At 34.9% G+C, this 23,010-nt stretch overlaps 1 protein-coding gene across 1 annotated transcript; it reads left to right on the top strand.

The window, feature by feature from the left end:
* Positions 1–20,137: 20,137 nt before the first annotated feature.
* LOC113333798 (deoxyuridine 5'-triphosphate nucleotidohydrolase-like) lies at positions 20,138–21,441 on the top strand. The gene is made up of 4 exons (XM_026580205.1): positions 20,138–20,221; positions 20,382–20,605; positions 20,711–21,040; positions 21,351–21,441. Exons 1-4 carry the CDS (start codon positions 20,138–20,140, stop codon positions 21,439–21,441), a joined length of 729 nt encoding a protein of 242 aa, XP_026435990.1.
* Positions 21,442–23,010: the final 1,569 nt, after the last annotated feature.

Here is a 23,010-nt window from a genome sequence, read left to right as displayed (position 1 = left end):
GTAAAAATCTCTTGAACATTAAATGTGTTGGAGATATTCCAATCATTTGGTAGATCAATAACATAAGCATTATCATTGATCTTCTTTAAAACCTTGAAATGACCATATTTCTTCATCTTGGTTTTGTTATAAGTACCCACTGGAAATCTCTCTTTTCTTAGATGTATCATCACGATATCCCCTTCCTTGAAGGTTTTAAACCTCTTGTGTTTATCAGCATCCTCTTTATATTTAGAATTGGACTTCTCCAGTTTAGATTTTACTTCATTATGTAATTCAGTTGCTTTGTCTACAAAAGAGTCGGCTGCAGTGTTTGTACTCTGTGTGGTGGGTAAGGCTACCAAATCAAGAGTATGATTAGGTACTTTAGAGTACACAATCTCAAATGGAGTTTTCCCAGTATAACGATTCACAGAAGTGTTGAAAGCGAATTCCATATGTGGCAATAACACATCCCACTGCTTACTATTATCCAGGCACTTAGCTCTAATCAAATTCCCAAGTGATCTATTAACAACCTCAGTCTGTACATCAGTTTGCGGATGTGAAGTTGTGCTGAATTGTAGAACTGTGCCTAAGCGCATCCATAAACTTTTCCAGAAATAACTCAAAAATTTGGTATCTCTGTCAGAAGTGATAGACTTTGGAACCCCATGCAATCTTACTACTTCTTTAAAGAACAAAGAAGCAACATTATAAGCGTCAGTTGATTTCTTACAAGCCACGAAGTGAGCCATTTTAGAGTAACGATCAACTACGACCATAACAGAATCATTACCTCTAGCAGTACGAGGTAAACCAAGTATAAAATCCATACTTATATCAACCCAAGGTGCATCAGGAACTGGTAAAGGAGTATACAACCCGGTATTTTGAATTGTACCATTTGCTCTCTGACAGACCATGCATTTTTGTACGAACTTTTGTACATCACGTTTCAAAGATGGCCAGAAATATCTTTCTTCAATCAGGGCAATGGTTTTATCTCTCCCAAATGACCACCAAGACCACTGCCATGTAATTCTCGCATAAGATGTAAACGTAAAGACCCTTGAGGAATACATAATCGATTCCCTTTAAAAAAAAACCTTCTTGTATAAGAAAATCATCAACCCCATGAGTTTGAGAACTGCATTGATCCCATAGTTTGCCAAAATCTTCATCTTCTGGATAAATGTCTTTGATATAGTCAAATGCATAACTCTCATTACGAATTGTAGTTAATAGATGACTTCTTCTACTTAAGGCATCAGCAACTTGATTCAATTTGCCACTTTTATGTCTCACGGAGAAAGTGTATTTGTTGAGTGTGGAAAGCCATCGATCATGCATTCTGTTAACTTTAGCAGAAGTATTCAAAAACTTCAAAGCATGGTTGTCAGTGTTGACAACAAATTCCCTATGTATAAGATAAGTATGCCACTGCTTAAGAGATTGAACAAGAGCCAATAACTCTAATTCATATGTAGACCATTTCTTTTGTGCATCTGAATTCTTCTCACTGTAATATGCAATTGGATGACCCTCCTGTGATAATACTGCACCAATACCAACAACAGATGCATCACAATCTATTTCAAAAGGCTTGTTGAAATTCGGAAGTGCAAGAATTGGTGCCGTACAAAGCTTTTCTTTAAGAAGAATAAAGCTTTTATCCATTGCTTCCGTCCACTCAAACTTCTCCTTCTTGAGACAGTCAGTCAAAGGTGCAGAAATAGAGCTAAAGTTCTTCACAAATCTTCGATAGAAAGAAGCCAAACCATGAAAACTACGAACATCACGAATAGAAGTAGGAACTGGCCAATCTTCAATTGCTTGAACTTTAGAAGGATCGACATGAATACCATCAGTAGAAATCACATATCCCAAAAATGTTACTGAAGAAGCCATGAAGGTACACTTCTTCAAATTAACATATAAAGAGTTGTCAGCAAGAACTTGAAACACTTGTGAAAGATGTTGGAGGTGTTCTGGCTCACTGCGACTAAAAATTAGTATGTCATCAAAATAGACAATAACAAATTTACTGAGAAAGGGTTGGAGAACCTGATTCATAAGTCGCATAAAAGTACTAGGTGCATTAGATAACCCAAATGGCATGACCAGCCATTCATATAAACCTTCACGTGTCTTGAATGCTGTTTTCCACTCATCTCCACCTCGAATGCGTATTTGGTGGTAACCACTGCGTAAATCCAACTTAGTAAAAATAATAGAGCCCGACAGTAAATCAATCATATCATCAATACGCGGGATCGGAAATCTATAAGGAATGGTGATGCGATTTAATGCTCTGCAATCGATACACATCCTCCATCCATTGTCTTTTTTACTAACCAAGAAGGCAGGACTGGCACAAGGACTGTTGCTAGGTCGTATCAAACCCTTTGTAAGCAAATCATTTACCTGTCCCTGTAATATCTCATGCTCAGCAGGACTCAAGCGATAGTGTGCTTGGTTTGGTAAAGAGGCTCCAGGAATAAAATCGATGCAGTGTTGAATATTCCGTAAAGGAGGTAATGCAGTTGGTAGTTCATCTGGAAATAAAACATTATATTGAAATAATAAGGGCTTCACCTTTGCAGGCAACTCAATCATAGGCTTAGAATCTTCATGGGAATGTAAAGAATGTTGTGGGTGCAAAGAACGAATAACAGTGGCTACGACAGCATCAGTCTGCGCACAAGAGTTTGAAGTGGAATTGGATGGACTAAGAACCTTGGTTTTCCCATTATGAACAAAAGTGTAAGTATTCTCGAATCCATTGTGAACCGCGTGAAGATCGTATTGCCAAGGTCTGCCAAGAAGAAGATGGGTTGCCGTCATATTAATGACATCACATAGAACTGTGTCTTCATAACCCTCAAAAGAGAATGACACATAACACTGAAGAGTAATCTTCTGTGTGCTAGAGGCATTAACCCATCCTACAGTGTAAGGTTCTGGATGAGAAGTTACTGGTAGTTCAAGCTTCTTAACTACGTGATCAGCAATATAATTATCCACACTGCCACTATCAATTATCATCTTGCAGATTTTACCCCCAATATAACATCTTGATTTAAAAATACTGTGTCTCTGAGACTTGCATTGTTGAGTAAGAAATAATGGACGAATCATCCCAACAAACTCGTCGTCATCACCAGGTGAGTCTTCATCTTCGAACTCATTAAGCGCACCAGTGACTTCATTGAACTGAGGTTCACCAATCAAAGCATTGAATTTCCGACAATCACTAGAGTGTGCCCCGATTGCTGACATTTATTGCACTTATCTCCACGAAATTTTGTATAAGCATTATTAGCTCGCTGTTGCGGTGGAAATTGTTGTTGCCTGTTATGAAACCGATTCCCTGTAGTAGGAGGAGTTGGTTGCAGAGAGTGAGACTGCTGACCCGGCTGAAGATCAACTGGATTGGCTAAGATAGGTGTAGCCAGAGGTGGAGTATAAGGCACAATATGGCTAGGTTGTCGATGTGAATGGCTAACATCATCATAAGGAGGCCTGGGAATATTCAAAACAGTATCTGGAGAAAAGTTTTGAGATGAATTGGTACCCCTGTAAGTATTTTGATAACGCCCTTGTCTGGATGGATAATCCTAGAAGAACGAATAAGACGATTTTCTATCTTAATAGCTTGCTGCACAGCTTCGACCATAGTAAAAACTGAATGAGTCATACCATTTTGTATTAATCTATTCAGTCCCTCAATGAATCTTGCAACTAACTGTTCTTCAGATTCTTTGAGTTGATTTCGTGCGACCAAATTATAAAAATCTGACACATATTCTTCAACAGTTCGTGCCCCCTGCTGAATGTTTTGTAATTTGATGAAAAGTTGCTGCATAAAGTCTCTAGGTAAGAACTTATCCCTGATCAAAGTTTTCATACGTTTCCAAGTACGTATTTTCGGTTTGTTAGCGTTTCTACGATCATCACAGATCTTATCCCACCAAGCTGCAGCTCCTCCTTTGAGTTTGTATGTTACAAGTTTAACCTTAGAATCTTCAGGGACTTCCATGAATTCGAAAAAAAACTTCTACCTCAAAGAACCAATCAGTTAGTTCTTCAATACGAAAATTTCCAGAGAAGTTGGGAATATCAGCTTTTAGTTTATATTCTGGTAAAGAACTGTAAGGGTTGTGACCAGTTTTTAAACGTCGTTCTTCAATCCAATTCTTCTCTAGATCGTTCTCACTGTCAAGTGCAGGAGAAACTATCTTCTTCTTTGAATGACCTATGAAACCTTCATATGGTTTCTTAATGTTTAAAGTACGCAATACATCTTCAGGTACTTCATCATTCTGTAAAAACTGAAGTATATCTTCTTTAGTTTTTCCTTCTAAGTCTACAAGCTCAGGCATATCCAAATCTAGATTTATATGTTTTGCAACCTTTAAAAGTTGATTCTGCATGGTTTCAAGCTTGGTATCTCTTAACCCTAATTTGTCCTCCATGGACTTCTCAAGAGCTTCAGTAATGTTTTTTGCCAAAATCTCGGTATGAGATTTGATGAGAGCTTCGATTGCTGCTAGAGTAACTGGTTGAGCATATTTTTTTTTTTATACGAAAAGGAACTAAAAAAGGACTGAAAGGTGTTGCGGAAGCGAGTAAAGGATCAAGTATAGGATGAAAACCTAAAACTAAGCGGTTGATACCAACTAATGTGGAACAAGGTAAAAGAAAGCAATACTAGATTGCTATAAGCAAGAAGAGAAGAGAATTCAAGCAAGAAGAGAAAGATAAGTTTTGTGTTTAATAATTTGATTGAGTAATAGATAGCTCTTACAAGACTTAATCTAGCCTTTATATAGGCTTGAAGAATAACTAAACTAGGAAACAGAAAACTAAAAGGAAATCTAAAAGAATCCTAAAAATAAGAAAGACTGAAACTAGGAAACCATGGAAACCAAACCTTTAAACGGAATCTTCTGGAATTGTAGTATGCCCTGCATCAATCTTTGTGTTCCAGATTCTTTGGAACTTCTGCACAAAATTGTTGCTGATTCTGATGAAGAATTTTACAACGACAAGTCTTACAACTACACAAATGACCTAGTGGAAGCCGATAAAGTTGGTTGTGAAGAATTGGCGATGGACATGCATTCTGAACAACAGTCGGAACCATTTCGTTTATATGCAAATTTTGAAAAGAGCAAACATGATTCTGTCGTCGGACATGAGACAACCAACTCAATGATAACACTACTTCTTCCACAAGTACTGCCACTACTTAAGAAGACACCACGTAGCAAACAACTAACTGCTCAAAATTATGAAAATTTTCATTTTATAAAAGATCTATCTTTGGATTTTTTAGCGGTGAAAGGTGCAGGAAAAAATGAAGCTGGAATTCTCATCCAAGGTCATAATGTTCTACATGATCAAATGATCCACAACTCTGGTCCATCTCGTGGTCCAAAATTTGTAAGACAAAACGTAAATCATGTTGTTCCAGACAACTTAGAGGATGGTCAATTTTGGGATCATGATATTGACCATACACATTTGCGTTGTGATTCGGTTACAAATAGTAACACTTGAGAAAAAGGAATATTACCCTCATTTTTGGAAGTCAGTTGTATGTGGTGGCGAGGATCAAGAATTTCCAAACTTTCAAGTATATGGGGGAAGCTTTGATATTGGATCCAGGGTGCCAATTTGAAAGTCATACGGAGGTTAAAGAAATTGCCACCTTTCTACGAAAGATGGTGATTTTTAATATTGTCCACTAATACAAGTATGATCTCTCTATTATTCAAAAGCGCAACCCACATGCTACCCTTCTAGCACATGAGATCGCCACCCGTCGTATTGGAAAATATTATTGATGTTTTGGTTATATAACAGTAGCAAGAACTGAAACAATTTACGTCAATGGCGAACAATTAAATGTCATTACTACTCCCGAATATATCAATAGTCATTTAGCTTTACTTCAAGTTTCAAGAAACTCACCAATTGTGGGGAATCAGTGTATTAGTCAAGTAAGTGTGTTCATGGATATTCAATTTGGTGGAAGCATAAAGGAACACTTTGAAACGTTTTACAAGTTCATCGAGATCTCATCTCATGCTTTAATCCCGATACACGATAAATTCAACTTGTTTCCTAAGAATATGAATATCTCAAGAACAGAAATAACATGGAAATGTTCCTTTTGAAAACCATTGAAGGATAATTCTTTTGTGCCGTTAGTACACTTGGTTAGTTATTTCATCAAGTAAAGATATGGAAAACTTTATCAACTATGACCTGCTAGAGGTTGTTTCAGCCGAGAGTAAAAATGGTCTTTGCATATTGTTACTACAAGACAACAAAAGATTTATATAGACATTCCTGAAGTTTATTGATCTATCAAGATCAAACTTGAAAACCCAAGGGATGAAAAGCTTGAACTTGGGGTTGATTTGAAGGTTTGGTTTTATGTTGACATTGGCCAAAATGAATCTTTGGCGAGTAGATATCTTATAGATAGTAAGTATTTGGGTTCTCAGATTATTAAACGGAAAATAGGTCATTTGTCCAAATATTTTTAAATCACGGTTCAAATGGACGAGTAAAAAATAGTTTGGGTGAAATGGCCAAAAAGAAAAATAGTAAGGATGAAACTGGTTTCATCCTAGCTTAAATTTAAAAAATAGTAAGGATGAAACTGGATACATCATGTGTAAATTAAAAATAAGAAAAAATATTTAAAAATGGACATGATGAAACTGGTTACTTCCTGCCTATTTTTACATTTTTGTCTATCTAAACAGTATCAAAATCTAACTGTCCGTTTCACCCAGAAATTGTTGATTTTGGTCTTTTTAACCAATTTTATGATTATTAAAATAATCGTTACCGAAATTCAAAACCATTATATGTCAGACACTCTATTGAAGTTATTAAAGAATGTGCAACATGAGCTTATGTTCCCTTATAGTCGCATGTGTAATTTGGTCAACCAAATAGAAGGTGAAGTGAGAAATTTAGTGACCACAATTCGCATGGTTGATACCATTGTCATTATTAAGGATGTGGATTTTGTGTTCGATGGCTGAAAATTTAAACAAACAACATATGATGTGTTGAACAACATTTCTTGTCTATTTTGTTTTATGATTTCTAAATTTATGAGATTTGTGTTTGACAGTGGTAAGCCATATCGGAAGTTCCTAGCTAAATGGCTTGGGAAAACAATCAGGAGCAGTATTTGGATAGTAGAAGAAGATATGCAACAATTTGCTCGTGAAATCTTTTTATGTTTTATAATGACCACTCGAGGTTGAGTTTTTCTCAATAAAGATGGACTGATGTGTGACATTTATCTTATATTTACTAGTTATAGATATTTCCTTGTTTATTGTTTCTTTTTTAGAACAATATTTATTTTAGATACTAGTAAAAGCCTATATAAACAAGTATATGGATTATCCCAAATTACATCTTTTATCAAACATTATTATTCGTTTAACACAAATTCTCTTTTATCTTTTCTTATTTATATATACTCTCGTTATTCTCTTCACATCCCTAGCAAACTCCATACTGGTTATCCTCTTATCGTTTTATATTAGCAAGGAAATGATTCTTATCTTCAGTGAGACCACTCTCCGTCACTTTGCTGAGGATAATGTTAGATCACCACGTACTTGATCAACTTGGTCTTCTGCGATATGATCGTTCCGACCTTCATTAATATCTACCCCTCAAAACTGCACTATCGATCTTCTCGGCCTTTTGCACATTTTTTCATCCTGCGTGAGTGATCGATATCTAGTTTTAGCTTAAAATTGGTTTGAGTACGGTTTGAGATATTGTTTGGTACTCAAACCACTTATTATTCACTGTTGCATTCAATTTTTGAGATGTTTCTAAGTGGCGCTATATTTTCTACCCCCACAACATCATTTAGTCCGTCTTTATATTTTCACGGCTGTCAAAACCAAGGTTCGAAAAACGGGTCACGGCCCAGGTCACAGGTACTATGCGTGACCGTTATAACGTGTTTTGACGGGTGTGAGCACGTTTTGGGTCAAAAACGCGTTATATAGGAATAAAACGCGTTTTTTTGACGTTTTTTTTAAAATAACGGGTGTGATAACGGTTAAATAAGAAAAATAAATAATTTATGATCTGAATTTCCTATGTAACGGTAATTACAGCTGTGAAAACGGTTACAACGGGTCTAAATAACGTTGTTACTACGTTTTTTCATTTTTTTTGGTTTAATTTATTTATTTGATTTTTTATTTATTTGTTTATGGGTTTTTAACATACAAATTTATGGATATCTAGTAAAATTCACAACCCTAAGTCTATGACTTATAACAATGCATTGTAGTTATCGTCTACCGATAATATTTATACACACATACTATCACTATCCACTTGATATGTTCAAGTAGTCACTCGAATAGTTCAATGCATTCCCCAATATTTCAATAATGCATATTCGGATTCAAAAGCAGTCAAAACTTTGTTGTCAAATAATACTCCTAGGCTCTTAGCTACTTGCTACAAGACTAACCAACAAGGAATGCAACACGAAGAGAGTCAGAAACTAGCTAGAGAAAAAGAGAGTGAGAGAGGGAAGTCAGGGAGTCGATTTATCTTTTTCTTTTGCATTTGGAGGTGTGTACAGTATATGCTACATGTGGTCTGTACTTTAGAGTTCAGACTCAAAAGTTCAAGAAATAAAACAAAAAAAAAAGTAAAAAGAGTAGTTGGTTTCATGATCAAAGACATAGCTAGCCTGTGCTTATATACGCATGCAACGAGATTCCAAATGTTTCAAGAATATTTCGATTTGCTAGCTATTATGTCTTCTTGCCCAAAGGAATGCTTTAAAAGGACAAGAAGAGAATTGAAATGAAATCAATACCTCTGGTTCTCTGGTTCTCTGCTTCTTGCTCAAAGGAATGCTTTACATTTTGAATCTCTCAAATACAAGTTTAAGAGGTAATATTAATTATTTTTTGTAGATTTTTCATTCAATTAGAGATATAATTTATTAATACGTTATTAATTTATTTATTATCGTTTTTTTCTTTCATGATGTTAGAGTAGTGAATATAGATGTTTGAGAAATATCGATGTTTTTTTCTTTCATGATGTTTGAGAAATATTTAAGAAATGTTAAGGGAAGAAATGTTTCATTCTATTAACGTATATTTACTTAATAAATGTTTCATTTTTATCTAAGAAATGTTTTAAGAAATATAGATTTTTTGTTCATTTTATTATCATTTATTTAAGAAATGTTTTAATAAATGTTAATACTCATAATTAAATAGTCCATCAACTTGAATCAGTTGGCACGTAAAAAATCATTGTTTCTTTATAAAAAAAAATGGCATGATGAATTGATATATGTCACTTATTGCTATGTGAAATTTCCTACTTACAGAATATAATGGAAGGATCAACATCTGCAAAACGAGATGTTTTTCATGCATATTATACTGTAATAAGTGATGGTAAAAAGTTGAAGTGTAATTTTTGTGAAAAAGAAGTGTCTGCGGGAATTTCGCGTTTCAAAATGCATTTGGCACAACAAAGAGGTACAATTACTCCCTGCATGCATGTGCCACCTGAGATTAAAAATTTAGCAAAAGTATGGGTGCAAGACAGAAACAAAAATAACAGCAACGAGTACCAGAAACTGAATATGAAGATACAGAAATTCAAGATATGTATGAAAATGAACCGTGGAACCCTGTGCATGATATAGATGAAGAAGAACAAGCGCCGGTAACACAAAAGAAAATGTGCGGGTTATCGAAGTTGAAGAACCTTTTTGGACGAAAAAGTAAGAATACTAATGCCGGAGAAGGTACATCACAGCGTCCACAGGCCTCTATGGACATACCTAGTTCTTCAATGCGTACACCACACCAAGCACCTAGGATGTCTGTAGATATGGGAGGACAATATAATACTAATAGGGATTCTCAACCTAGCATGGCGAATTTTGGGAGAAGTAAAATATGCCGGGAAAAAGTTGATTCTTCTGTTGGACGTTTTTTCTATGCTAATGATATTCCCTTCAATGTGGCCAAATCAACTCAGTACCACGAGGCATTCAATGCAGTTTCAAATTTCGGAAAATCATACAGAGCTCCGTCTTCCTATAAGTTGTCGAACCCATTATTAAGGCAGGAAAAACAAAGGATTCAGAAGGATGTGGTGTCGGTCCAACGAAATTATTGGAGAGAGTATGGGTGTACACTCATGTCAGATGGTTGGAAAAAAAAAATAACCATACGATTGTAAACTTCTTAGTTTACAGTGGCCATGGGACAGCATTTTTGAAAAGCGTTGACATCGAGCATAATCGGTTGACAGCAGAGTATTTGATGAGTTTGTTCAGACCGGTTATAGAAGATATTGGTCCGACAAATATTGTTCAAATAGTAACTGATCAAGGATCCCAATTCAAAGCCGCAGGTAACTATTACAACTTAATTTAATTACAGTTGTTTATTTTTATATATTATTAATTCATTTCTCATTTTGTTTTAATAGGTATGAGATTGGCCATAGAGTATGGTACATTTTTTTGGGTACTTTGTGCATCTCATGTGTTGGATTTAATGTTGGAAGATACTGAAAAGTTCCCCTTTGTAGACCAAGAATTTGTGAAATCGCCAGAAGGAAAAACTCGTACGGCTAAAGATGTGAAAAACATTATTTTGAATGAGATGTTTTGGCACACATGCCAAAATGCATGCATGATGGTTGGTCCTTTATTGAAAATGATCCGTTTCTTGGATTCAAATAAACCTACCATGGGTTATTTGTTTCATGCACTTGCTACATGTGTGGAAACTATAGAAAGGGGTTTGGGTAAAACTCGAAATAATTCTATTGTAGGTATGATTAACCGACGATGGAAAGATCAGTTGAGTTCTCCTCTTCATGCTGCAGCGCATTTTCTGAATCCATATTATATCTACAACCCAGCAGCCAATCTCATCAACAATGAAATTTCTCAGCCCCAAATTTGTCTCAGTGAAGTTATATAAAAAATGATTAGTAGCCCTCAAGAACAAGCGACATGCATGCTAGAGGTGTGAATTTTTATTAACAATTAATTTCGTAATTATATGAATTTCTATTCACAGTTTTTGATATTTTTAGGCGGGAAGAATGCAAATGATGCAAGGCCAATTTGCATCACCATCAGCAAGATTGGCTGCTCTGCAAGGTGATCCTGTAAGCTGGTGGTTGTCATACGGTGCTCAGTTTCCATCACTCCAGAGGATCGCGGTAAAGATACTAAGCCAGACAAATACATCGTCTGGATCCGAGAGGAATTGGAGTGTGTTTGAAAGAATTCACACCAAACTACGCAACCGTTTAGTTTCGTCAAGAATAAACGATTTGGTATATGTTCAGTACAATTTAAGATTGGAGCAGCAAAGAGTTCAAGGTAAAGCAAAGCGACATAACATCGATGTCCACGATGTTCATAGCCTGCTGACAGATGAAAATATGCTTGATTGGATAGCAGGGGATGATGAAACACCAGTTTTACCTCAGGAAGAAAATTGGTTAAATGAATTGGAAGAGGAAGCAGCTAATAATCCAGAGCCTCCCCCTCCACCATACGAATGGCATGATCCAGAAGTTGAAATCTCATATCAAAGGTTGCCAGTGAGTAACTTTGTTTATGACTTTGGTAACCTAACATTTGGAGACAATACACAAGGTCATGAAAATGAAAATCCCATATACAATTCTCATTACACTGAAGATCGTCCAGAAGAAGATACCCGAGGAATTAATGAAGAGTATAATTCCAATATTAATATCAATAATGAAGTAGATAATCGTAATGATAATGAGGAAGAAGAGTATGGTTATGAAGATGACGATACTGTTAACTACGACAGCCAAATGCATTACGTGAACCAATATGAGGCGGAGGAAGAGGAGGAGGAATCAACTGAGAATCGTCGAGAAAACAGAAAATACTTGAATAAGTCGGAAAAAAATGCCGTTACAAGTTGGTTTGTCTAAGTTTAAAATTTCAAGCACTACTGTCACTATGTTACTTATTGTAAGTTTATAAAATTTGAAGTGTTTAATGATTATTTATGAAATTTTAGTTGTAAGTTTGAAATTAAAAATTGTATAAGAATTTCTCCAACTCAAAGTTTTTTCCTTAAAAACGGGTTTAACCGGTATGAAAACGGAAAATACGGTGTAAAAAACGTGTGTTAAAATGTTATTTAGAAGAAAAAAACTGAAATATTAATTTTAGAAAAACGGTAATCGCAGGTGTGAAAACGGTTATAACGGGTCTAAATAACGCCATTTTTCCCTATTTATCGGTGTTATTTAGGTAAGTGTGTTGGTGAGCCTCACGGGCACGGTATATGGGCGTGAGCGTTATAACAGACGTTTTTTCGGAAAAAACGGCCGTTTTTCAAACCTTGGTCAAAACTAGGAAATACAAATCTCTACTCAATATATGTTTTATTATATTTAACCGTTAGTCTGAGAAATGGTTTAAGAACATGTTTTAATTAAATAACACGTTTAATTCCTAACAACGCGTTTAGTGGCCTAAATATTACATCTACAATGTTTTTTTATGGGAAAAAGGGTTTCGAGAAACCCCTAAGATGAGTTCTTTCTCACATCTGGCACAAGATGGTAAAGAGAAAGTTTCGTCTATCGATGAAACAACGAAATGACGCAGCTGTTGACATTGCTTTGTTTATCTCTCTTTTCCTATTAGTGAGTTCCAATCTTCTTGTTCTCAATTTTTTTGTTCGTACCAAACCGCTTGTAAGTCAAACCCCGTGAAAGATCCTATATTAGCTATAACTTTTTATTAAATTACCTCATTCATGTTGAGGTTAGAAGAAATACAACATGAAGAATTCCACCACCCCTCAAAGTTATTATGCATAGCATATTGACAAAGGGAATGACCTAATGCATTTACATTTTTTGGAACATGAAAAACTGAATATCTTCAAAGAATGAAAAAATTTCCTTGATCTTGACCACCAAAGATCTTATAATCCAGGGGATATCTCCATTATCACATGTTATGTCTTTTTTTACACCAGAAACATCTCCTTTTATTATAAGATTTCCAAATTGGTATTTTATTGCTAATTTCAGTCCCAATTGGGCAGCTTGTGTCTCTACAATAAGCGTAGAAGTAACATCAAAAAGTCTTTGTTACACAACACAAGAATTAACCAAAATGATCTTGAGCAATAGCACTAGCAGCACCTTTATTTGGGACAAATGCATCATCCATTTTGACGTAACCAAAATCAGGAGGAATCCGTTGTTGAAGTCTGGAGTTTGAAGAATCCCTGCTAACCATAACGTCATCTTTAAAAATACAAAAGTTGTAGTCAATTTTCGTTTTCGTTTTCTTTAAAGTAAGACCTACTGAAAAGATGCATTAGAGAAGACCATGTCATTCCTCATCTTCCATATACCACATATAGTACATAATCTCAAGCAATAAATATTACTATCGATATCATTCATCCATTGATGAGAAAACCGTTTTTGGATTAATCACTGAGAGATAAAAAGACATTGGTGATAATCGTCTTCGCCCAATGCACCGCTGTTTCTTCTTCATTGTTACAGAAAGTACACACTGGATCGATATGACTATTCCTTTTATAGCCAAGCCATTGTTCAAGACTTTCCATGCAAAGATCATGATCTTCCGCAGAATATAAGAATGCAACCAGAATTTTTTGCACGGGAAAGAGCCAGATGCTAAAGTGGTTGGATATATTCCATAAATATCTTATAACAATATTTTGTGGAAAATTTACCTGAATTAGTGCAAGTCCAAATCAACGTATTTTTAGAATCCTCTACACTGACAACTATTTCCTTTACAGCATTAAGAACATTGCTTGGGAATAAAGTTAGCAGGAGATTATCATTCCAACTGTTTGTTTCCGGATGTAGCAAGTCAGAAACAAATTGAATATTTTCTGGGACAGAATCAACTCTCGAGATAAGAGATGTAACTGATTTGGAATCCAAGGTTCGCCCCAAATTCTGATACTAGAGTATTTGCAGACGAGCCAGAATATCCTATTCACTAAAGTGGGTCTAACCTGCATCATGCTATTCCATATAGACGAAACTTCCTTGTTACAGTCCACAGTCCAATAAGACTTCCCTTTAAGATACTTAGCCGAAAGGATTTTAGCCCATGGAGCATTTTTGTCTATTAAAAACCTCCACGCTAATTTGCATATTAAAGATTTGTTTATCCGTTCCACACTTCTGATACCTAATTAAACCCCCCCGTCTATTTATGCTATAACACCTTACTCCAATTAATAAAATGAACTTTTCTTGTGTCAATTGGGTGACCCCACTGTCTGATAATCTTATCAATAAGCTGAGAACACCTTTTGGCAATAAAAAAAATTCCCAAAAAGAAAATACGAAGTTCTACCTGCAGAGTTTGAAAAGTGCCATCTCCACCCAAATAATTTAGCCATAGACTTCTGAATTAAGAAATCAAAACTAGAAATTCTGTCGTGGGATTTCAGTATATATATCCCAAGGTATTTCTCATCTTCCATTTCTTTTACCCCAAAGTCCTGAATAATAGCTTTCTTGCAAAAGCCAGATATTCCCTCACTAAAATAAATCGAGGATTTATTATAGTTAATTACCTGACTTGATAATTCCGAATAGTGATTCGGAATCTTTTTAAGATGAGTCACACTTACTTTACTGTTGTCACCGAAAAAGAGCAAATCATAACCAAACATTAAATGAGTTGGAGCCCAACCATTCAACTTATACCCTTGATAAAGACCATGTTCTTCGTAATGTTGCATAAATAACGAAATGCTTGTCGGAAGATAATGAATAAACTTGGAGATACAGGGGAACCTTGTCAGATTCCTCTTTCATTTCTGAAAAAACCTTGAGGACCACCATTAATATTTGGATAAAAAAAAACCGTATTCACACAATTCATAATAAAAGTATGAGACTGCCCACTTTTTCCATAACCTTTAGCATATCTCTATAAAAAAAATCCGAATAACTCGATCATCTACATTATCATGATAGATATAAAAATTTTATAAACAAAAAGCAGTGTGGTCTCGCACAGCTGCGCGGGACGTCACTATAAGCAAACGACTTATTCATCGTCAGATCTTATATAAAATTCATTTTATCTTTCCTACAAAACTAAAGCTGTAAAAATCTTGATATTAGAAAGAGGTCTTTTATCTAACAAAATAAAATAAAAATAGTCCTCTCAATCAAATATTGATTGTTTTAAGAAATACGATCCAAAAATTAATAGTTCCTTCGTTAAACAGAAACCATTCCTCCGTTAACAATATTTTCTAAAGAAACCCAATACCGAAGATGGTTGATAGATTTAGTGCGGTTAAAGATGGTAATGATGATGATTGAATCTGATCAATCTCACACATATATGCAATAGTTGAGTTAAAAATGATAGTGAAGATAGGTATATTTTCTGCCTCTCTGATTAGTTCTTGTTTCAATCATCTGGTCTCGTTGGTTCTAATTGGGAAAAATATTAATTAGGGGGTAATCTGATTTTGGAAATATATTGGCGCCACATTAATTTTGTGATTATCCAAAAAAAGAAGAAGATAAATTAGGGAAAAAATTGGTGATCTGATTATGTTATTGTATATTTCAATGAGTAAGTTTTGTTCAACTTGATGTTTACTTTCTGAGAAATCTTATGCTCTCATGATAATCAAGAATGTAAAACAGAAATGAAGGAGAGAAGAACAATTGTATTACAGGAACATAAAAAGATAAAATACAAAGACTGCGTTTCAGACATATTGATTACCAGATATCTGAGTTGTATGGTTCAGAAAACTGACTCAACTAAACTGAGTGTGGTTCAGACAACTAAACTGAGTCAAGTCTGACTTGACTATCCTATTAGCCCCCCTCAAACTGATAGAAGCTAACTCTAAGAAGTTTGAAGAACACACCGAAAAAAAAAGAAAAGAAAGAAAGCTCAACAACAACAAACAATACTAAAAGGAAATTCGTCTTGTATGGTAACTAGCAAATTCTAAAGAACTAGAAGATGTTGTAGTAGAGACAGCAGCTACAAACTCTCGAGCACCATTCAAAGAAGAATTTGTTGTTAAAGTTGAATCATCATTAACAGTTGTTTAAGTAGATGTTCCTAACAGTTGATGCAGTAAAGAGCTAAAAACTGGAGCACAGAGACCCTTAGTGAAAAGACCAGCTAACTTATTTTCTGAAGCAATATGTTGAACTGAAAAAAATCCACTTGTAATCAACTCACTGACAACATGTTAATGTATATTTATATGTTTTTTTTTGAAAATGAGAAACAAGATTAGCTGACAAATAAATTTCCCTTGTATTGTCACAATATAGAGTAATTGGTTGTGCTAATAAAATATGCAATTCAAAAATAACTGAAGAAACCCACTCCAACTCTGCAGCAGCAACTGACAAACATTTATATTCTTCCTCAGCTGTAGACCTAGATATAATAGGCTTCTTTTTACTAGATCAAGAAATCAAAGAAGAACCCATAAATATTGCATAACCACAAGTAAACCTTGTTGTTTCTGGACAGTTAACCCAATCAGGATCTGTATATGCTGTCAAAAATTGAATATCTCCTTTCCTCATTGTTATTCCAACACCAATTAAACCCTTTAAATATCTTAATATTCTTTTTACTAAAAGCATGTGAACATCTGTTGGAGCATGCATATAATGACTCACATAATTAACCCATCAGATATTGATACTTTGCCATTTTGGATACTTTGAAGCATACCAACTATAGTTCTATACTCAAAAGCCTTTGTTAACAAAACACCATCGCATATTGATACTTTTGGACCCTTAGCTATTGGTATACTACAAGGATAACATTCTGACATATGTGCCTTTTCCAACAATTCCAAAGTGTATTTCTTTTGTGTTATCATAATACTATCAGTTTTTCTAGTTGCTTCTATTCCCAAGAAAAAATGTAAATCCCATGATTCTTTCATTTCAAAAGCAACACTTAGATATTTAATCAAATGAACAAGCAAACCCTCTGAAGAGCCAGTAAGAATTATATCATCAACATAAAGTAGTAAAACCATCATTTCAGAATCAACAACATGAACAAACATATAATAGTCTGAAACTGTTCTCACAAAACCATAAAAAATCAAAGAAGCACTAAATTTCTCAAACCAAGCCTTTAGTGCTTGTTTTAACCCATAAAGACTCTTATTCAATTTACAACTTTATTTGGAAATTCAGCACTTTTAAACCTAAATGGTTGTTTCATGTAAACATCTTCTGCTAAATCACCATGAAAATACATTTGAAACATCCAACTGTTTTATTGGCCATCCTCTAGTAACAGCTGTAGTTAAAACTACTCTAACTGTAGTTGCTTTTACAACATGGCTAGATGTTTCTCCATAATTTATTCCATCATGTTAATTGTAACCTTGAGCAACTAATCGTGACTTGAACCTATCCCTAGTCCTATCTGACCTCAATTTCACCTTATTAACCCATTTACATCATAAAATATGCATATGGATCTCAGGATCAACCAAATCCCATGTACCATTCATAATTAATGCATCATTTTCATCTCTTATTGAAACTTGCCATTTTGGATTTTGAATAACGTTTCTGAATGATTTTGGCTCAGTAGGAATTGATAGTAAGGAAGTAACAGCAGATGGAAGAGGATGCCTAACAGAGTGATGTAAAACATGATCAGAAAATACTTTTGGTTTTGTAATGCCAGTCTGAGATCTTGTCACAATTGTAGATGAAGGAACATAAGATACTACAGAGGGAACTTCAGTAACAGTTGTAGACTCAGTGCAAGACGAAGATGAAAAATAATATTCTTTTTCTGAGAAGATGACATGTCTCGAAATGTAAGTTCTTTTAAAACAAGATCATAACATTTATAGCCTTTATATAAAGAGCTGTAACCTATGAACCACATTTCATAGATTTTGGATATAACTTGTCATTTCTTGAATGACCCAAAAAAGGATAATAAATACAACCAAATACTCTTAGTAAGGAATAATCTGGTTGTTCGTTATATAAAACTTGAAATGAAGATTTATTATGAAGAATTGGATTGGGAGTTCTTTTTATGAGAAAAGTAGCAGCCAAAAAAGCATCATACCAATACTCTTCTGGACAAGAGGCATTGAAAAGAAGAGTATTTCCCATTTCAGTAACATGTCTATGCTTCCTTTCAGCAAGACCATTTTGTTCCGGGGTTTTAGGACAAGAAATTCTTAGTTGAATACCACATGACTGTAGAAAATTTAAAAGGACCTTTGACCAACTCACTTGCACCATCGGTTTGGAAATCAAGTATTTTTTTCTTGAATAAATTTTCGGTATGATTTTTGAAATGTTGAAAACATTGTAGAGCTTCAGTTTTTACTTGCATTGAACTAAATACAATGAAATCTACTGATGTCATCAACAAAGAAAACATAATATCTATATCCTGATGGTGAAGTAACAGGAGCAGGAACGCACTCATCACAGTGAATCAGTGCAAGTGGAGAAGATGCATGTGAAACAGAAGCACTAAAATGAAGTCTCTTGCTTTTATCAAGATGACGGAGATGACACAGATTATTTGAGATAACAGAATTTAAAAATGATATTATTATGATGATGATGTTGTTAAACTATTTCTGAAGAGGGATGTCTTAACATACTATGCCATATATCAGATGAAGCAACAAGAGATGAAAAAGCATATTGCATTTTAGGCGTAGATATTGGATGCAAATTGTTAACCATTTTTCCTTTAGCTAATAAGACATGACTATGCAGACTTCTTATCTCATACCCAAAAATGTAACAATCATTATCTTTAGTAAACTTAGCTACTGACATCAATTTATGCTTCATTTCAGGCACATGCAATACTTCATTTAAAGTAAAACTAATTGTTGGTGTTTGAATAGTTGAACTACCAGTAAGAGAAATAGACAGAGTCTTAGCATTGCCAATCATGGCATTCTCTTTTCCCTTGTAACTAAAAGTATTGTGAAGAATAGCCCTATCACCAGTCATATATGTTGAAGCTCCACTATCAGATATCCACACAATATTGGAAGAAGAAGGATCATCATTCACTGATGAACTATTCACATTCAAACTAGTAAAGGCCTGCTAAGAAGTACCGGATGAAACTGTTGTTGCATTGGAATAATTTTCTTGAACATCAATATTAGCATAATTAGCTTGAGTAGTACCATTAGAATTCTCAGTTGGTGGTGGATGATATCTAAAGAAACACCTAGTTGTCATATGACCATTCTTTTTACATATCTGACAAAATACCTTTGAATTATCCATATAAGGCCTTATATTACCATGTTCATTTGAAGTTAACCCATTTTGAAATGAAGTATTTGATTGATTTGAACTAGACCCATGCTGATAATGACTATTCTCATGGAGGCCGCCATTTCCATTTCTATTATTACCACAATTTCTTTTATTATTATTATAAGTAGTGGAACAATTTCTTGCATAAAATGCTACTGAATTCTGCTCATCAAAAACATTGGTATCATGTTGTTGTGTCTCAGCAAGAAACTGTTCATGAGACAACAATTTGGCCTTAACTTCACCAAAAGAATAAGGTTTCTCCCTACTTTGTGATGAAATAACAAAAATACCATAATCACTGCCTAACCCATTCAACACAAACATCATTAAATCTTCATCACTTACTTTTTCACCAATTGTTGCTAAGGAATGTGTTGTGGACTTGATTTTCTGAAGATATTGAACAATAGACATAGTTCCCATTTTAATGCCATTCAACTGAGTTCTTAACATGCTTTTCCTAGCGAGAAAATGTGTTCTAAAACTCAGTTCAAGAAAATCCCAGATCTCTTTAGCAGTAGACAAACCAAGAACATTACCACTAACTGTTGGTATAAAAGTTTCTTTTAAATAAACCTATCTAGTCTTCTTCAACAAATCCATTTAAGATTAACTGGTTCACACAACTGACTCAAGAAAAGAGACTGTAAGTAATTTTTTGGGAAAGATAAAATGAATTTCATCTAACCCTGCGTAATCAGATCTGACGATGAATAAGATGCTTGCTTATGTTAACGTCCGGCGGAACATCAGTGCTCGTAAAGAAATTAGGCCCTCGTATCGTATTCGTGCGGTAATGTTTCCCAATTCCCGCGAAAATATTTCGCGTTCCAATAAAAAACACATTTCGCGTTCCAATAAAAAACCTAAGCAAATGTTAATGGCGGGAAATATTGGAGCCAACCTTAACCCAAGTTCGACTTTTCACAAATTTTGTTTTCCATATAAATCAGTCCCTGGTCATTTCACCAGAAGCAAACCTAATTTCAATTTTCTCACACTCAAAATGGCACAACAATCAGACTTCAGAAGTGAAAGAACCTCCAGTGAAGATCCAGAAGGTTTATGAAAACGGTGTTCCAGAAATCACTTGTTTTCTAAGAGTTAAAAAGCTTTCAGAAAAAGTCGTTCTTCTTTCTAGAGGTTCATCCCTTTCGGCTGGTTATGATCTTTCTAGGTAACCAAAGAAAACCCAATATTCAGAAAACCCTTTCTTGGGCTTTCCATTCTTTTTCGTTATTGATCAAATTAGGTCTGATTATTTGTCTTTTATTTTGTGTAGCGCGGCTGAAGTGATAGTTCCATGTAGAGGAAAAACCCTAATTCCAACTGATTTAAGCATTGCAGTACCTGAAGGAACATATGCTCGTATTGCACCCCGTTCGGGGCTGACCTGGAAGCATTCGGTAGACGTAGGTGCTGGTGTTATTGATGTTAATTATAGAGGAGCAGTTGGGGTTATCTTATTTAATCATTCTGATGTTGATTTTCAATTTAAAATGGGTGATAGAGTTGCTCAACTGATCATTCAGAAGATAATAACTCCTGTGGTTGAAGAAGCTGAAGATTTTGATTCTACAGTTAGAGGTTCAGGAGGTTTTGGATCCACTAGGTTTAACATTTTTATCATTTGGGTTCATATACATAGTTAACATTTTAGATTTGCTTGTATTACTTTTTTTTATTTTTTTTATTTTTTTTTGTAGTTGCTTCTGTTTATTACTACTAATGCTTTTATTATGAGATATCCTAGATTCCTAATTGCAAAACTTGAGCTTTTCTCTCCCCGTGATTAGGTTTATATATATCAGTGGTTTAACTTCGATACCTAGTGCGTTAATCTCATTTGTTTTGCATCTGCTAGATTGTCTTTTACCTTTCTGAATTGGTGCCACTATTACTTTTCTTTTTGCAACTTCCAGCTATCTAAGAATCCTTGATGGTTCTGGAAATGCCCTTAATAACATTCACATCGAATGGTGTATTAACTTGGTAACGCCCAGATACCATTAGGGGCTCGGTAATGTTTGAATAAAACATTATCTCATAAAGTAGTGCAGTATGAAATGTCTCTGCTGATAGAAACTCAGCAGTCTCTGCTTTGTAAACATTAATACACCTTAGATTATGTTGGAAAGGTTAGGGTGATTAAAACAAAGGTTTGAGATGATTTTGTGTTAATGGAGAAGTGGGAACTTGATAAGTTCTTCTCACTCTCTCTTTCATTCACTTGAAGATAATATCTCCTTCTTCTTACATTCTCTTTCCTTATCTCTTTCTTTTTATACTCAGTCAACATGTGACCTAATATTAGAGATAGGTTACACAACTTTAGGTGCAAAACAGAAACATCACATGAACTAATATTCTAGTTCATGTGAAGAAAGAAAACATCGCATGAACTAACATACTAGTTCATGTGAAAAATACAAACTGCACATCACATTAACTAACAATCTCCTCCTTAATGTGATGTTCTACAACTCCTAATAATTCTCTAAAATTTTGAAACTTGCCTTTGGGAAGTGCCTTGGTGAATATGTCCGCCAATTGGTCTTCCGTCTTGCAATACTTGAGTTCTATCTCACCATCTTCAACCGCTTCTCGAATGAAGTGATACTTGAGCTTTATGTTCCTTGCTTTACAATGCTCAACCGTATTTTTGTACATTGCTATTGTTGATTTGTTGTCACAAAAAAATACGGTGCTTCCTTCTTGTTTCTCTTGGATGTCTTCCAAGATTCTTCTTAGCCATGTCACATGAGATGTAGCTATTGATGGCGAAATGTACTTCGCTTCCGCCTTGGATAGAGCTACCGTTGCTTGTTTCTTCGATGCCCAAGAAAATATACCCGAACCAAGAGAAAAAGCATACCCCGAAGTACTCTTCATGTCATCAATACATCCTCCCAAGTTGCTATCACAATAGCCAACTAGTTTGACATTTGAATTTCTAGAATACATGATTCCAAAATTCATGGTTCCTTGTATGTACCTTAACAACCTCTTTGCCGCGCCAAGATGTAGATGACTAGGTGAACTCATGAACCTAGAAAGCATACTTGAAGCAAACATAATATCAGGTCTTGTGTGTGTAAGATACAACAAGTTTTCGATAAGACCTCTATAGTAAGTCTCATCAACTTTTCTTCCTCCATCATATTTCTTGAGTTTCTCATTCACTACAAGTGGCGTAGATGTGGGGTTACAACCAAGCATACAAAATTTCTTCAACACTTTTTCGGCATACTTGCTTTGAGAAATGAAAACTCTTCACTTTGATAAACTTCTATACCAAGGAAGTACTTGAGTAGACCCATGTCACTCATCTCATATTTCATCATCATTTCTCTTTTGAATTGCTCAATCATATGAGAATCATTACCCGTAAATATTAAGTCATCAACATACAATGCAACAATGATAATAGACGTACCTTGAGTCTTCACATGTAGTGTAGGTTCACTCTTGCTTTTGCTGAAATTTTGCACTTTAAAGTACCCATCTATCTCACTATACCAAGCTCTTGGTGCTTGCTTTAGGCCATACAAAGCTTTCTTCAACTTGTACACCTTGTCTTCT

This window comes from Papaver somniferum, unplaced genomic scaffold (assembly GCF_003573695.1).
Source record: "Papaver somniferum cultivar HN1 unplaced genomic scaffold, ASM357369v1 unplaced-scaffold_133, whole genome shotgun sequence".
In the NCBI taxonomy this organism is placed as follows: Eukaryota; Viridiplantae; Streptophyta; class Magnoliopsida; order Ranunculales; family Papaveraceae; genus Papaver; species Papaver somniferum.
The sequence above is the reverse complement of the archived record's forward strand: the minus strand, read 5'-3'. Positions and strand labels throughout refer to the sequence as shown.

Coding starts and splice junctions, on each gene's coding strand:
- LOC113333798 (XM_026580205.1), top strand. CDS start 20,138: ATGAATAAGATGCTTGCTTATGTTAACGTCCGGCGGAACATCAGTGCT. Junction 20,222..20,381: donor CCTCGTATCGTATTCGTGCG/GTAATGTTTCCC, acceptor CATATAAATCAG/TCCCTGGTCATTTCACCAGA. Junction 21,041..21,350: donor GGAGGTTTTGGATCCACTAG/GTTTAACATTTT, acceptor TGCAACTTCCAG/CTATCTAAGAATCCTTGATG.